This window comes from Xenopus laevis, chromosome 8L (genome assembly GCF_017654675.1).
Source record: "Xenopus laevis strain J_2021 chromosome 8L, Xenopus_laevis_v10.1, whole genome shotgun sequence".
NCBI classification, from domain to species: domain Eukaryota; kingdom Metazoa; phylum Chordata; class Amphibia; order Anura; family Pipidae; genus Xenopus; species Xenopus laevis.
In genome coordinates, this window is record NC_054385.1 from 37,829,292 (window position 1) to 37,845,726 (window position 16,435).

Sequence of the window (16,435 nt, forward strand, 5' to 3'; positions counted from 1 at the left end):
CTGAGCTTAAAATAGAGCATAGGATACATTTCAAGCCACAGAGGCAACACAGATGTTTCATTTGTATTCAATGAGGGTGGGATTGACCCATGTAGGTAGCAGTCTATAAGATTTCAGAGAATTGAGTGGGCTCATGCACACATATCCTCTTTATGATATCACTAATGCCATTCCCTTTGCCCCTTGTCATTCCATACGATGTAGGGTTTTTTAATGAGAGAATCCTAATGAAACCTAATGCATGATAAAAACAAAAGCAATCCTAGCAGTTCCACATACAAGGAAGCAGAGACTAAAATATAAACTGTGAAGCTAAATGAAACAAGCAAAAATGTTGTGATTCCAACAGAGCAAGGCCATTGATTATCATAATGAGTTGCCTCCAAACATAGAGGCTTTGCACCAAATCCAGAAGACTCTAGAGGTTCTTTACACAATGCAGGGTGCAAAGTGCAAAAGTGGAAGTTTTCTATGTATTTGTGCACTCTGCACCCTGCCCTGCAAGTATGGAGGGGCCCACTACACATGGGATGGGCGCACCCAGATCATATTTGGGTCGTGTGCAGGTTGCTTGTTACCAAGCCCTGCTCACAACTGCAGCTGGTTTCCACATCCTTTATAGCCCGTCCACATTGTTGTTGAGCTAGTGAGGTGATCCATTATCCCCTTCTCTCTATCCAGCCTCTCTTTGCATACAGTAATGTATGCTGTAATGTATGCTGTAATGATGCAAAGATTGCACTTCCCATATGGGGCTGCTGTCATAGTCTATTTGAGTTCCTTTGGCTTCCTACGTAAGCATTGTTATTATACCCTTCATGAGCCCCATCTGGTTCTAGTGTTAATAGAAATGTAAGCTTTGATTTTAATGTGTATGGTTTTACACTGTACATTAATCATAAAACAAAAGCACTCTGAGGAATATTCTTTGCTCTAACGGGTCTGTTTCACAAAAAAAGAGGCCCATGGTCTCCAGTGGAATATTCTTGCATGGTCACCTTCTTAAAGTACCCAGTACATATGTCTGCAATGACCACTAGTTCCTTTATTGCATACTTTTATCCAACATACAAGTACTCCCAGTGAGATGTAAGGTCCCTAGGCAACACTTTCCAAAGGCCCCCAAGCACACACCAATGATGTCACTGGAGCACGTTGAACCCAGAGAGCTTGGGTGCACATGTGCATGCGTTCAGGCACATGCATGTAGTATGTGTGCCTGTATGCATGCAGATCCAGGCACATGTGCATCCAAGGGTCGGGTTGATAAATATTAAAAGATTCAGAAAAATAAATAATAGATCACAAAAGCTAGACAGGCCCTGATTACACTGGACCTCTAGTCTATAGTCTAGATAAGCCTATGCATAAATCCACCCTACACCTGCATTATGCATTGGCCCCTTCATACTAAAGTTTTCCTTTTTCTTGTTTTGAAAGGTGCTCTATTTATTTGGGGCCAGGGCATAGGTTTGTGCAAAAACACTGCAGCCCTGTAGCTGTACCCCTTAATAAACAATAGAAAAATATTCTCTGCAGTCCTAAAATTACCAGCTACAATGCTTGTAACTGCTACTCTGGCTTCTTCTTCTGACACAGTGAAAACAGCTGGTTTCTTTAGAATTGTGCTATACTATCATTAGAAAGAAAAGTTTGTTGACGTGGTGGAAGGAAACTATAAGTACTTTTCACCATTAATTGCTGTATGTAGCTGCCCAACTGACTTATGCTTAAAAGTCTCAAAAAACGATGTCGATCATCAAAAATCCCCTATACCAGGTGGCACACATGTGCAGCTTAGCTTGTAAGATTTTCAGCTATTTAACTCGCACACACACACAAAATTGAAGACATGTTGTATGCACAGACACCTTCCAAGTCTCTAATTAGCTAGCAAATGGGAGCAATTTTCACCCCTGCCTCCATGAGTCTTGGCTGCCTTTAGGCAGCCCTCTGATCCCTGACCTCCCTTAGTCATCTACTTTGAAGTGGAAGGAAAGGTTCACAGAAAAACATTATCTCAGATTCATTACAAAGGGTTACCTGTTGTTAAATTAAATCTGGTTTGCCAGCCTCCCAAAAATCTGAAGAATGCACATGGTTTTACTTTTTCATTTCCTCAATGCATGATGTTTGTGAACCTAAAAAAAGAAATACTGAAAGATACAGACATTGAGGAACACTGCACAAGTAATCGTTTAAAGGGGCACTATCTTAAGGGAGAAGGTGTTTTTTATATGCAGAATAATTCTTTCCAGCTTATTTTTATGGTTCTTATCTAAAATATTAATTGTTAATGCTTTATAGCAACAGCTATAAAGGAATATGCCATGCTGTGGAGTATTTTAACTCATTTAGCAGAGCTGTAGGTATTACTCATAGTAATGTAGTAACTTAGTTTTAATTCAAACTATTGTATTGAAAAGTTCCAAGGGTTTTTTTCTGGTCTTTCTGCTACTTTTTTGTTTAATGTAATTATCAGTCTTAAGTCTATCAGAAAATTATGTAAACATTAAATAAACCCAATGGGCTGATTTTGTTTCCAATAAGGATTAATCATATCATAAAGGAAATCATTTTTAATAACTGGAACTATAAAATGGAGTCTATGGAATAATTCAGAGCTTTCTGGTTAACAGAGTTCCGGATAACGGATCCTACACACACACACAAATATATATATATATATATATATATATATATATATATATATATACGGTATATATATGTGTATGGAATCTGTTATCCTAAAAACCTGTTAACCATTATATATATATAATTTTTTATAGCCCACATTTATACTCACTATTCAGACATTATTATAACAATAGGGCTTTAATAATGTTTATAATTTTTTTTTATAATTTGACCACTTTTAAACTCACTGATCAGGTAATATGATAATAAAAGGGTATTGATAAAGAATACTCTAGGCTGTAATCACTCTTAGATATAATTTTCTGTAGACTTCATTTACACATTAACTATAAGGTATTATGATAATAAAAGAGATGCGATAATGGTAAAATCAAGAGCAATTGAAATGTTTAAAATATAATTGGCAGTACAGTAATATACAGTAAAATATATATATATATATATATATATATATTTATTACAGCCAGTGTTTCCCCCCCTTCTTAACTAAATAAGTTCATGTGATTGATAGCAGTGATCAAAATGTTGAATGTGCCATAGCCTTTATGTGTTCTTTCTTTTTTCTTTTATAACGTTTTGCATTAAAACGTCAAAGTTTATACTACATGTATTAGCCAAATGCAGGGATAGTGGTCAGCCCCACCTGTAACTGATTCTAGAACAGAAATGTACTAGGCATCCGGGGTCTCTATCATGAGAGCCAGAAATTATAATTCACTTAAGCAGGGCAGTCAGAAGATTATCCATGACTTAAGGCTGTATTTGAACTAGTGAACTTTTAATTGACAGGTATTTACCCCAAGGTTAGCACCTTAGCTTTGTTTTTGGAAGATGGATTTTTGCATTGAGCATGACTACAGTATCTAATTTGAGCAGATATAGAGATATGGAGCAACAGCAAAAATGGTAGGTTTCTTAAAAAAAAAAATCAAACCAAAAAGTGGTTAAAAATCCAAATATGTATGGCCTAACGCGTTTCATTTCTGTCGGGACACTTACTCATAGGCATAGCCTCCTTTTTATTTCAGATATAGGGATAAACTAAAATCGTTAAACTCACATTTTCATTTACTGTGAATGGCAAGTTTTAGCTGCAGATTGGGCACATTAAAGTAAGAATATATATATAGGGAATAAAGTACTCCCTATTGTAAAAAAAGGATATTATATGTTACCAGTTCCATGACCATATAAAAGCATGAGGCCTATCCATGTTTTTATACAGGTCATGGAACTCCAGGTGACTTCTAATACCCTCATATTTTGCAACAGGGGGAACTTTATTTATTATAATACACAAGATTCAGTGAGTCATGTGACACAAATGACATCACTAAGCTCCGATTATAACCGAGGACATCACTAAGCCGTTTATAAGGATATAATTTACACTATATTCCTGTTTTTTGTGTTTTATATAACAACAACCTTCCTTTTGTGCCTTTGGTGGATACTGAGGCAGCTCACCTTTAAATTAACTTTTAGTATGACGTAGACATTGATATAATATTAGTCCATTTTCTATTCTTAGTGTTTTTTCATTTATTTAGCTTTCTGTTTAGCATCTCTCCAGTTATTCAGATATTTCAGCAACTATATGACTGCTAGGGTCTTACTTACCCTATCAACCCAGCAGTGGTTTGTATGAGACTGGGATATGAATAGAAGAGAGACACTGAATAGGATGTTATCTGTTAAAAAGTAAGCATAACAATACAATTGTAGCTTTAAAAAACAACCATTTTTGATTGCTGTGGTCAGTGAAAGGCCAGAAGAATAAGACAAAATAATTAAAAAATTAAAAACAAAATAAAGAATGAAGACCCATTTCAAAGTTGCTAGGAATAGGTCATTCTATAACATACTAGAAGTTTACATAAAGGTGAACCACCCCTTTAAAAACCTGGAAGGAACAGGCTGAAAATCTCTGATCTGTCACCATAATTACACTTTCTGCCATGCACTGGCCATTGCTGCCTTTTAGCTATGCATTTTCCATCTCCGTCAGTGTGGAAGAGTTAATGGTTTAGGCATGAGAGTGGAATGAATGCTGACGTAACCCAAACAAGCAATGTTTATTAATGCATTCCACTGCCATACCATCTTCTATTCGTGGAGAGGAATGGAGGATGAGGCCAAAATTCTCACTTTTCTTACATTTTTAGCTTCCAACTATTTGGAACTCGTTCCAAAAAATCCTGGGGTCAAAGATATTCATTCCACCTTTCATACAATCCCAGATTTGGTCTCTCTTCAGCCCAAGGTCACTCTAGGGTCTGGGAAGAGGCGCACTTTGGATTTTTGGTCATTTGCATGAGAAAGTGGCTCTGCATTTTATAGCCCCTGGCCTTTTTTTTTTTACTCAGTCCAAAAACAACTAGAATGTCTGCTTTACTAAATCATACTATAGTAAAAAACATTCTTTCAATACTTTACTGTTTTGGGGAAAAAATAGAAATAAGAAAAGGAATGTCTGCTCACAGAAATTAATTTTGTAGTGACCCAGGATTCTTCCCTGTGCTTATGGGAATTTTTATGGAATCTGCTAGCATTTTTTTGCACTATATTACAATATTGAACAGTCAATAGAACATCAGTAAAATACATAATTTTGGTGTTAAAGGGGTGGTTCACATTTAAGATAACTTTTAGTATGTTATAGAATGGTCAATTTTAAGCAACTTTTCAGTTGGTCTTAATTTTTTATTTGACTTCTTCTTGTGACCCTTACCAGCTTTGAAATGGGGGGTCCCTGACCCCATCTAAAAACAAATGCTCTGTAAGACTACAAATGTATTATTATTGCTATTTTTTATTACTCATTTTTCTTTTCTGGCTCTCTCCTATTTATTTTCTGGTCTCTTATTGAAATCAACACATAGTTTGCTAGGGTAATTTGGACCCTAGCAACCAGATTGCTGAAATTGGCAGGCTGCTGAATAAAAAGCCAAATAACTTAAAAATCCCAAATAATAAAAAATGAAAGCCACTTGCATATTGTCTCAGAATATCACTCTCTACGTCATACTAAAAATGAACTCAAAGGTGAATAATGATTAAAATGATCTCCCAAAGATGACTAAATGGAGAAAACAGCCACAGATAAAAAAAAAACATAGCATGAATATTGTGCACATATACACAACTGTTATAGCAGGGTAATAATGCATTATACACCTGTAAGGAGCCCTTTCATTTTTGGTGTTTGCAGTCCTTTATTGTATTAAACAGCCATATCTATACTGCTGTAAACTAGTATAAAATGGTAGGCCTGGCATGCAGTCACAGGATATTAAACAATAATACTTTGCAGATTTTGCACACTTTATCAAGGAAAAACAAGCAGCGCCGCCGTATATACAATAGGTCTCTGCAGAATAGATTTTATTGTACCTATAGTTATAAAAGTTCCCCAAGTGATTCATCAGTGCGTATCCAAGTGCTCAACACAATGAGTGAGATGATACACTTCCTGCACTGAGCTCTCTTCATTGAAATATCTTGTTTGCTTAATTACTTCAAGTAGTGTGTTAATCGGAAACCTTTCCCCCCCTGATAACCATCAGTTGGCTTCATATGTAATTACCAGAAGTGTACTTATTCCTGAAATGCATTGCCAGAAAATTGCTCCCAAAGCTCCCACTTCCTATTCATTTTACCATTTATGGTTTTTAACCTTGATTATGATATATTATTGCAGACTGTCCTCCCTGTAAACCTCTGTCCCGTTACATGGCTTTTACTAAGGGGCCAATTAAATAACATTCCAATTTCCTTTTTTTTTCATGAATTGTATGAATCTGTTTTACTTTCTCTAAAAACTCTATAAATTCGTAATTTATGAAATGTTAAAATCACAAAAATCTCTATAAATAAAAATAAAAGCAGTCACGGTTCCATAGAAGTCAATGGGAGCTGTACTGATCATGTTGAACATTTTTTTATACAGGTATGGGACCGTGGGCTTTTCCGAAAAACAGATCTTTCCGTAATTTGGATCTTCATACCTTGGGTTATATATATCAAAGAGTGAAGTTAGAGATTGTCACAGTCTGCTAACATGAAATAACACCTCTTTCCATTCATTTCTATGGGATTTTTAAAGGCGTATTTATCAAAGGGTGAACTTTCACCCTTTGATAAATACGCCTTTAAAAATCTCATCGAAATAAATGGATAGAGGCTCTAGCGGACTGTGGTGGTCTCTAACTTCACTCTTTGATAACTAAACCCCCTTAAGTCTACTAGAAAATCATGTAAACATTAAATAAACCCAATCAGACCCACTTTAGTGATGAGTACTGATTTGTTGTTGAAAAATAGTATACTAAAAATTCTATTTTTCTGCCATAGACTACATTCTCATCTGGCACTCTAAAAGGACAATACAACTTCCACTTTGCATTGGGCCAAAATAAAAATAAAGAAGTGAAGGTGTAATAATAGTCCATTTAGTTTCAAATGCTTCTATAAGGGATTTTCTGACTTTTAGTCTTGCATAAATTGCCATTGCCATTGGGTGGCTGGCTGCCTTCCTTACAACATGCTTGAGCCCCCTCTGGCTTATGTGCCTTTTGAAAAATAAAAATGTATACATTCGTTATTATATAAGACATATGTTATAATGCTTGATATCATTTTTGTGGATACTTATTGATTAAAGGGCCTGCAAAAAGCTGTCCAAAGTAACTAATTGCATGGTTGTTTTAATATTTTAACTAAATAAGATCAGTAAAAACCTAAATCCTGATTGGCTGCCACTGGTTACTAATCTAAAGAAAATTTAGGTGCTGTTTCCAAATAAAAGTCAGTATAGAGCACTAAGGAGATAATGTTTTAATGAGGGGGAGGCAAAGCTTTTGCAGGTCTATTAATCCAAAGCAACCAATCAGCAGCTAGCATTTAGTTTTCTACTTCTTTGAGTCATTAAAAGCAAATATCTTTTTATTTGAGATTTTTCAATGTAATAGCCCCCTGTTAATCCATAACCCACGTGTATGCTCTTGATAGCTTTTACATGGTTTGCTTGCTTCAAGATAGTGACCCAGTCATCAGTAATTATTATGCACCCTATCACAGGATCTCTTACGTGTTCTTGTATAAATAAATTATAGACCTGTCTTGATATTGATTCTCTATGGGGCACTAACATGGTGAAATGATATGTCACATATTAGCTGGAGTGTCGATTAGCGTTTCAATCGCTACAATGGCATTTACATACATCCCACATTATTCTGAGTTTTATTTATTGGTTCTTTCTATTTTCTTGACAGACATCTCTATATATTGTTGCTATTAATGAGATAAAGATTGATTGAGTTCCACCTTTCTTCACCCCTCTTCCTTTATGAGCCTCTGTGTATGGTCTGTAGGGGAGACACCTGCTCATGGTATGCAGAGCGGGGATGAAAATCGAACATAGGAATGCTCTGAGGTCATATACTTTGGAATAGCCACTATTAACCTAACCAATACTAAAATGTCATCCTACTCTCAATAGAAAGATGATCTATATCAGTGGGGAGCTATCTTTTGGATAGAGTTATTATCTTCTAGTCATAGGTTGAACTGTTAATAAATTGTTCCATCTGGAAGTGTGTTTCAGTATTTCTCTGCAAGTTATTTATTAAAATTACACACACAAAAAAAGCAATCTTCTACTTTTGGTTCGCTTTCTTAAATCCCAGATTTGCAGAGGCCAAAGTCTAAGTTCCACTTAAGTGACACCAAAAAAAAAAATATGGATGGTCAGCATTTATTAATTAACAGTTAAATAATATCAAAATAATAATATGAAAAGAGGAGAGCTGGGGAATCCAGTTACTTTACTCCGGGATGTATCCATAAGTAATATCGCAGACTATTTCTACTATGTATCTCTGAAGAATTGGTTAAGCTGCATTCCTAGGTGTAATTAGGATGCGATTATTGAAGATAACCTAAATTTCTTTTCTGGTAACAGTGGCTAAACCTTTAGTTCCCAAAGTATGTCTTTGATGCAGTATGTATAAGCTAAACAATCAAACCAAAATAACAAATTTAGCTTGGATTGCAGTTTATTGGTTTAGTGCTAGGATTAATTACTATAAAGTGATTATGTGCTAGAACAGTGTTTTATCTTTGTATGAATCTCATCTAAGCCAATGTTCACATGCTGCATAATAACTGTGTCTCTCCTTCTCTCTCTATTCCAGTTAAGCCAAAGATTTACGAGAAGGAGACAGACTTTAACATACCCAAACCACTGCTCTTGGGTGAACCCCACAACTTCCGCTGCACAACTTATGGAAATCCCCTTCCCCAAATTCGCTGGGAGTTTCAACCATGTCCTCCTTCAAGCACAGTGTGAGTCAGACTTACTTTCTCGTGTTTCATGGGCTGGGAATTTGATTGAGTGGATATGTGAAAGATATGCGGCATATAGGCAATGTAAAAAACAGTTATTACCCAATGTTTAACAAATGAAAAAATTCATTTGGAAATGCCAGTCTTTAATAAACCGTTTCTAATATAATAGTGAAGAGGTAGAATTCAGAAGAGGAGAAAGGGACAATGGTTTCATCAGGCTTGACTATATATTATGCTTTGTTAAAGTATGATAATGAAATAGCATGACCATCTCAGAGTCATCATTGCAGTATGTAATGTAAATGTAATATTGCCCCAGGCCAATACTCCTGTTCTCTACATAGCTGTTCACAAGCTTACTAATCACTTCCCACAGTGTTCCTATTATATAACCTGTTTACAATATTCCTGACATTAGTGTGCAACGGCAATTCAAATGACCCGATGTGGCTTAGCACATAGGTAGCCATATCAGCCAAAGATCCACTTATTCCAAGCCAGCATCTGTATTTCCTTCTTGTAAATGGTTTATGAATCCTTAGTCCCTAAAGGTCAATTCCCATCGGTTTGACTACCAACCTCATGCTTAGCAAAAAACAAGCCTGCATTATTCCCTTAAAATCCATTAAAATGCAGCATCTTCTTTCTTTATAGTGAATATGTCACTGCTCAAGCATGTTAAATTCACCTGTGGAGTTTACTTCCTAAATGACTTTTGTAAATACCAACTGTCATATATCTAACTGGTTTGTTGGACCTCTACACTTGTCTGTTTTTTTTCCCAAAATAAAAAAGAAACATTGAGCACCTACTGACATTGTTATAAAATATGTCCTGCACCCCTCAGGCTCTCCTTAGATAGCAGCGACACATCTATTTGCCAGCAGGTGCTTTAATAAGAGGCATGTCTGGCTGACAGCCAATAGGAATGAAGAATTTAGTCTTCTGCGGGGATTCCTTTCTTTTTTTTGTATAACCCATTAACCTATAATAAATCATCATAAGCATAATAAACACTCAGCAACGATTATACGCAAATAAGGACTGTAAGTGCTCCACTTTTCCTTTTAGTGAAGTATCTTGCTGCGAATCAAACAAATAAAATATATATCTTGTATATTGGTGTTGTCACTGTAACATTCAAACTTTGTAAGAGTGAGGGTGATTCATGGCATTGCCTCAGAGCTCTTATTTTACTTCCCTCCTCACGAAGGGCAGCCGGTTCTCATTCTCTTTGCTCTAAAGCTTAGACTTTTAAGAATGGCATCAAAAGTTCATTTAGGGTCCCATAGTAAAGGTCACTTGCAGGGGGTGAAACATAAGATAAGGAAGACTACTGAACTTGATTAATATGGGCTTAGTGTGGTCATAAATTACATGTTTAACTAAAAATAGGATCAGATATACACAGTGTAACATACCCTTTTAATGGCATTCAAACAAAAAATACACACACGTGCAGGTCAGACTACTGTAGATTTCTTCAAAGATGATCCGCGCTCTCAGGACTTAGTGGACGACGAATACTGTAGATTGGTTTAATTGTGGAGACAATAAACCAATCTATTTATCCACTAAGTCCTGTGAGTGTGGATCGTCTTTGAAAGATATATATATATATATATATATATATATATATATATATATGCTCAAATATTTTACTTAAGGTTAAATAACTTAACCCACGTTTCTGCTTTTCCAGTTATGGATTCAGTAATGTTTGCGCCTTAAATGTTTGGATGCTTCCAATCGGCATAAGGTCCCTTGCTAATTGCACACTTGGCTTGAGACTTATTTATTTGAATAGAGTGGGTGTAAACAGACTTTTCTCGGTCAATAAAGTGATTATACAAGAGGCAAACACTCCAGAAGAATTAAAGTTTATTGCATGTTCAGCAAACAATGTCTGATGTTTCGAGACCTCCTGTCTCCTTGTAATGTACTTGAGAAAAAACGAGAAACATTGTTTGCCCACTATGTAATAACTCTAATTCTCACGGACGGAGTGCTGGATAGTTGGAAACGAGCATATATAAATAGAGATGCTGGGACTTCAATAGAAAGCAATATTATTGAAAATAAAGCATATTGGGAACATTTTGAAACCAAAAATCCTTTTTGGAGGCAAAGCAATCTTATTGGGTTTAATTTTAGCAGACATAGGGAGTTATTTATCAAAATCCGAATTTATTGAATTATTTTCTGAAATATACTCTGACCAAATTCCGCAAGGGTTATTTCCCGTTATTTGTCAATACATTTCCAGTTCGGGGAAAAACTCCAAAAATTCAAATCATACGAATTTTTTAGATTTTCCACCCAAAAAAAAAAAAAATCTATTTTTTTGGATTTTTGCCCGAAAACCATGAAATCTTCGTTTTTTTGCACAAAACACAGCTCAAATCAAGATATCTTCCAGACTCCTCCCACTGACTTATATATAATCTCGGCAGGACTTTTTCCATCCTTGGTGTATAATAAATCATGAAAAATGCGAGTTTTTATTTCACTAAAAAGCGGATTTTATAGAAAAAAACAATTTGAGTTTTTGGCATTTAGACTTTAATAAATAACCCCCTTAAAGTAGGGAGACCCGAATTAGAGAAAGACACCTTATCTGGAAAACCCCAGTTCCCAAGCATTCTGGATAATAGGTTCCATACATGTATTGCATTAGTCTCCTTCAGCCAGAATATGTATTTTCATTTACAAAGCCATTGTGGAAATTTAATTTTTGACTGAATGGTAGCGGACTGCATGGTACATGTAGTCAGAACCACATGTAACAGTTACAAACAACTTATTAATCATTTTCCAGTACGAAGCTTTACTGTGTATCCAGTGCACAGTTTTCTTTGTGCCGACGAATGGGCCGCTAAATACTTTCAGAGACTCAAAACTGAAAAAACTCTTTGCCCTTACACATATTTATCTATTGATGAATTTCCTCAAATGTTCATAATTCTATTTCAATATGAAGTCCATAAAAACTGGCCCAAACATCCTTCCTTTTAGTGGAGGACTCAGGGGGGGAAGTAAAATGTAATTAAACGTTCACAATGTTTACTACTAGCCTTGTAACCCATAACAACACTTTGCCATGTAGCGTTTAAAAACAAATATCTGATTGGTTGCTATAAATTACTAGACCTTGCGAGCCTCTGGAATATTAGTGCAGGCTCAGCTAGGCCAAAGGTTGGGGAAACTCCTTTTGCCAAAACATAACGTGGCGCCTTCTAATTAAACATGAATGAGATTAGTGGAATTAATGAAAGGGCCAACTAAAGTTTATTTCCTTTTAAGAGAACTGCTGCATGTGTGGAATAAGGCTCAGGGTTGTGCTGGTGAGCACTGCGGCCTTATCTCTTGCTCACAGAAGCTGGAGAGGGATTCCTGTGGGCCATGATGCAAGGCTTTATTTCCTGGTCTTGTCTGGTTTCCTCTCCTTCTTTCTGCCTCTCCTGAAGCCTACAAAAGGATCCTGATTGTTTCCATTGTTCTCCTTCAGAGGAACTTTGCTTCCTCTCAAATCCCTGACTTGCACTTATGTTCCTGATTGTCAGACCAACATTTGCGCTTTTTCCCAAGGCAAACCTCTGAAATTTACAGCTATTCTCCCTTAACATCACCAACTATTATAACTCAATGAATTCAGAACAATGGTCTAGCAATCAGCCACAATTAGGAAAATGCTATGTGGTCTAGACTTGATATATGACAAAGACATTATAAAGGGCATGTTGTGTCTTGACCGTTTATATACTATAGAACAGCTCATTGTACCACGTGGCTCATATTCTTTATTAAAAAAACAGATGTCTGTTGATGATATGGCCGTTATTAATTCTGTGATATCACAATACTTCCATTCTCCTGAGTAAAGAGTTTCGGGTCAAGTAAATCCAATTTCTGATCCTTGTACAAAACAATGAGAAAATCACAGTTACAGAAATTACACAGTACACAAAGTTCACAGTACAGAATTAATACTCTTACTACAATGTTGATTAAAGGACTGGTCTGATTGCCCATTTGGAATCAGCAAGGCCTGGTAATCCTGGTTAATTAACCCTCAATATTCGACTGCCGAATGTAAATCCTTTGACTTCGAATATCAAAGTCGAAGGATTTACCGCAAATAGTTTGATCGGACGATTAAATCCTTCGAATCTTTCATTTCGAAGGATTTTAATCCATCGATCTAACGATTTTTCTTCGACCAAAAAAAGCTTGCAAAGCCCATGGGGACCTTCCCCATAGGCTAACATTGAGGTTCGGTAGGTTTTAGATGGGGAAGTAGGGGGTCGAAGTTTTTTTTAAAGAGACAGTACTTCGACTATCGAATGGTCGAATAGTCAAACGATTTTTAGTTCGAATCGTTCGATTTGAAGTCAAAGTCGTAGTTGAAGGGCAAAGTAGCCAATTTGATGGTCGAAGTAGCCAAAAAAATAATTCGAAATTCTACGTTTTTTTAATCTATTCCTTCACTCGAACTAAGTGAATGTGCCCCACAATGACTAAAAAGGCATTTCTGTGAAAATTTGATTCAGTTTGGTAGATAGTTGATGTTGCCAAGCAGAGCAGCGCCTGCTCTTATTTAAATCTTGTCTAATAAAGTTCCTTAATATTGTCTTCAAACTGCCTCTTTTCTGTACAAATATGTTGCATATTAGTAGAAATAAAAATACATTTATGAATATACTTCTAAATCTGTTTTGTATGTTGTCTATTTAGGTGTACAGTAACCGATGCCATTCCAAGGATTCCTGTGATACCTGAGATCTCACACACAAACCAGTCTATTTCAGACACAAATCCACTGATAGAGGAAAGCATTATGGGGAAGAATAAGGTAGGTGATATGAAATGCACTGATGTGCCTACTGAAGTCAGGTTCCACTAGCTGAACTGTACAGAGATTACAAATAATAATTCTGTAGTCTAACTACAATAAACATAATGAATGTGACTGGTCATATGCAGAGAAACACACAATATTACTCATTTGTGAAATGAATATGTGGATGACATCACTTTTCTGCATTCAGCATAGCATAGTTTTGATGATGTGACTAACAAACAAGTCATATAGTTGACTGTGAAATCTCTGGAAATGTGAAAGTGCTAGAGGGGTGGCACAGGATTTTCTTGGAAGTTTGTTTGTGCTTTGCAGATACAGTAGGAATATCCTTCAAAAGATCATGACCAGCTGAGATAGGATTTACTAAGCAGTGGCCTAAGTAGAAACCCATTAGTCATGATGTAAGATTTGGGCCATGGCTCCCATCTTGTTGCCCCCCACTCTCCTAATATATCATGTGTGATTGCACTCCCTGCACCCCTACAAGATACACCCTACTACTAATGCCATCCTTGAGTTGTATCATAGGGGCTTGAACATTTCTGATAGGATAGCACCTTGACTTCTACAGTATAAAAAATTGAAGATGAAAAAATGTTTTCTCATGGATTTAAATATAAAAAATGCAATGTCCGATAAAATATACTTTGGTTTCCTGAGCAGCCAACGACAAATAATGGCAGCCTGGTGCCAATAATAGTTTCCAGTGTATTTAGAAGATGTTTGAACCCAGTGATTTGTTCCAGAGGATCTGCACTCACACTGGTGTACTATATATTTTACTATAGCTTGATAATTTAAGAGAAAAACCATGACAACACAACTGCAATCACTCAAAACTTACAGCAATTCAGAGGCAGGAAAGATCTGACTGATAAATGGTGTCTCTGGATAATCTGGCTCCCATTAATGCATTTCATGTCTCACACACATTTAAAGCTCACTATTTATACTTCTTTACACTAAGGTGATCCTTCTCTTAGGGAGAACACATCCACTGAATACAATGGTATATAGGAGCACATTATTTCATGACATGATGTTGTCCAGATTTAAGTGTTACTCAATATTGTCCTGTAAAGTTTGCAGCAAGGCCTCCTGTTGTGACGAGCTGACTCTTTACTGACAACAAGGCAAAATACTGTAGCACTATTAGCAAAAGCAAACTCAAAGTAATACTTGAAAGCTGTTATTATTCGGATGACTCAAGGGAAATGTATTACCTATAATTGACCTGTTTGTATGCTGTACTGGGAATTAAAAAAGCCAGTGTAGGTGCGTCATTCAAATGTAAACATTGCAAAACATTGTGCAGGTCTTCTCTACCATTTATAGCTCCTACACATTTACACAGTTTTTACAGAGATTGTTAATCGCTTCCATTAGTCCCTGCCGGTGGAGCTTACATATACAATCTAACACCCTAAAACATTCACACACATTAGGGTCAATTTAATCAGGAGCCAGTCAAAATGAATATATGTTTTTGAAACTTGGGAAGACACCATAGTTCCCAGAGGAAACCAATGAGAGAACGTACACAAGATAGTTGGAACCAATACAACCAGTTCTAATACAAATATATATATATATATATTATGCATATATTATTTTTCCTACTGTTCAAAAGTAAGATATGAAGATATACAGTAGTTCAATGGGGCTGCTGGTCATGAAATTCCAATCCATCCATATGCAAGTGACATCACTAAGAACGATTAAAGGCTGATGACATAACTAAGCTCTGTTTATAAAGCTATATTTTTATAGTTTTCCATAGCTTTCTTGTATTATGAAAAAATGGTTCACATTAGACAATGTAATTCAGCACTGTCACATGAGACAATTGCCTTTAAAGTGCTTGCTCATATCTCTGTAGGCTTTCATTACAGCACCAATAGAGGTACAACAACTTGGGTTTTCTATTAGTGAAAAAAGAGGATGCTGTGGCTTCCTCTGCCTGGAATGTAATAACATATATGAAAGCACAATATTAGCACATATATGAAAGCACAATATTAGTATATCTTCAGTCATTCACATTTGTGTAAATACCTACTAGCTGGATCTACTCCCAGTTACAGACCCATGCATACTGGTTTACCTGGCAAAAACTGCTTTATTTTGTGGCCCAGTCTGTAGTCTTATTTATTTGATGTTACTCCAACACATAGGACTCCCACTCTTACATGTTTCTCACCCCTCTTCTCTGATATAAAAAGCATTCCAGACATTTCATACCTAGTGCATTTAAAACATCTCTGAGGGCACCTATTTATCAGCACAGGCAGAACAAGGGAAATAAGAAAGACTTATGAGATATCACTCCTTTGGTCATGCAAAGAGCTGTAAAGTATTAACAAGTTATGGGCCATGTGCTCTTGGGAGCGCTACCTCCTCTGTACATGTGTTTTGCTTTTAATCCAACATGAGAGACACACTGCACGTAATCACGAAATCCTTCCCAGCCATATTGTGTGGCTATTAAAGGGGTATTTACCTTCAAAAAAGTTATTGTTTTCACTAACAATATTGACTTTTATTTATTGTCTTAAAGTGTAAACC

The 16,435-nt window shown here is 36.1% G+C and overlaps 1 protein-coding gene across 2 annotated transcripts in view; it reads left to right on the top strand.

Moving 5' to 3' along the window:
• Positions 1 to 16,435, top strand: part of kdrl.L (kinase insert domain receptor like L homeolog) — a 126,115-nt gene that overhangs the window by 65,693 nt on the left and 43,987 nt on the right. For both annotated transcript variants that reach the window (XM_041572715.1, XM_018229801.2), the window contains exons 10-11: positions 8,856 to 9,006; positions 13,744 to 13,861. In XM_041572715.1, coding sequence (XP_041428649.1) covers positions 8,856 to 9,006; positions 13,744 to 13,861 — 269 coding nt within the window. The remainder of the gene's footprint in view (positions 1 to 8,855; positions 9,007 to 13,743; positions 13,862 to 16,435) is intronic.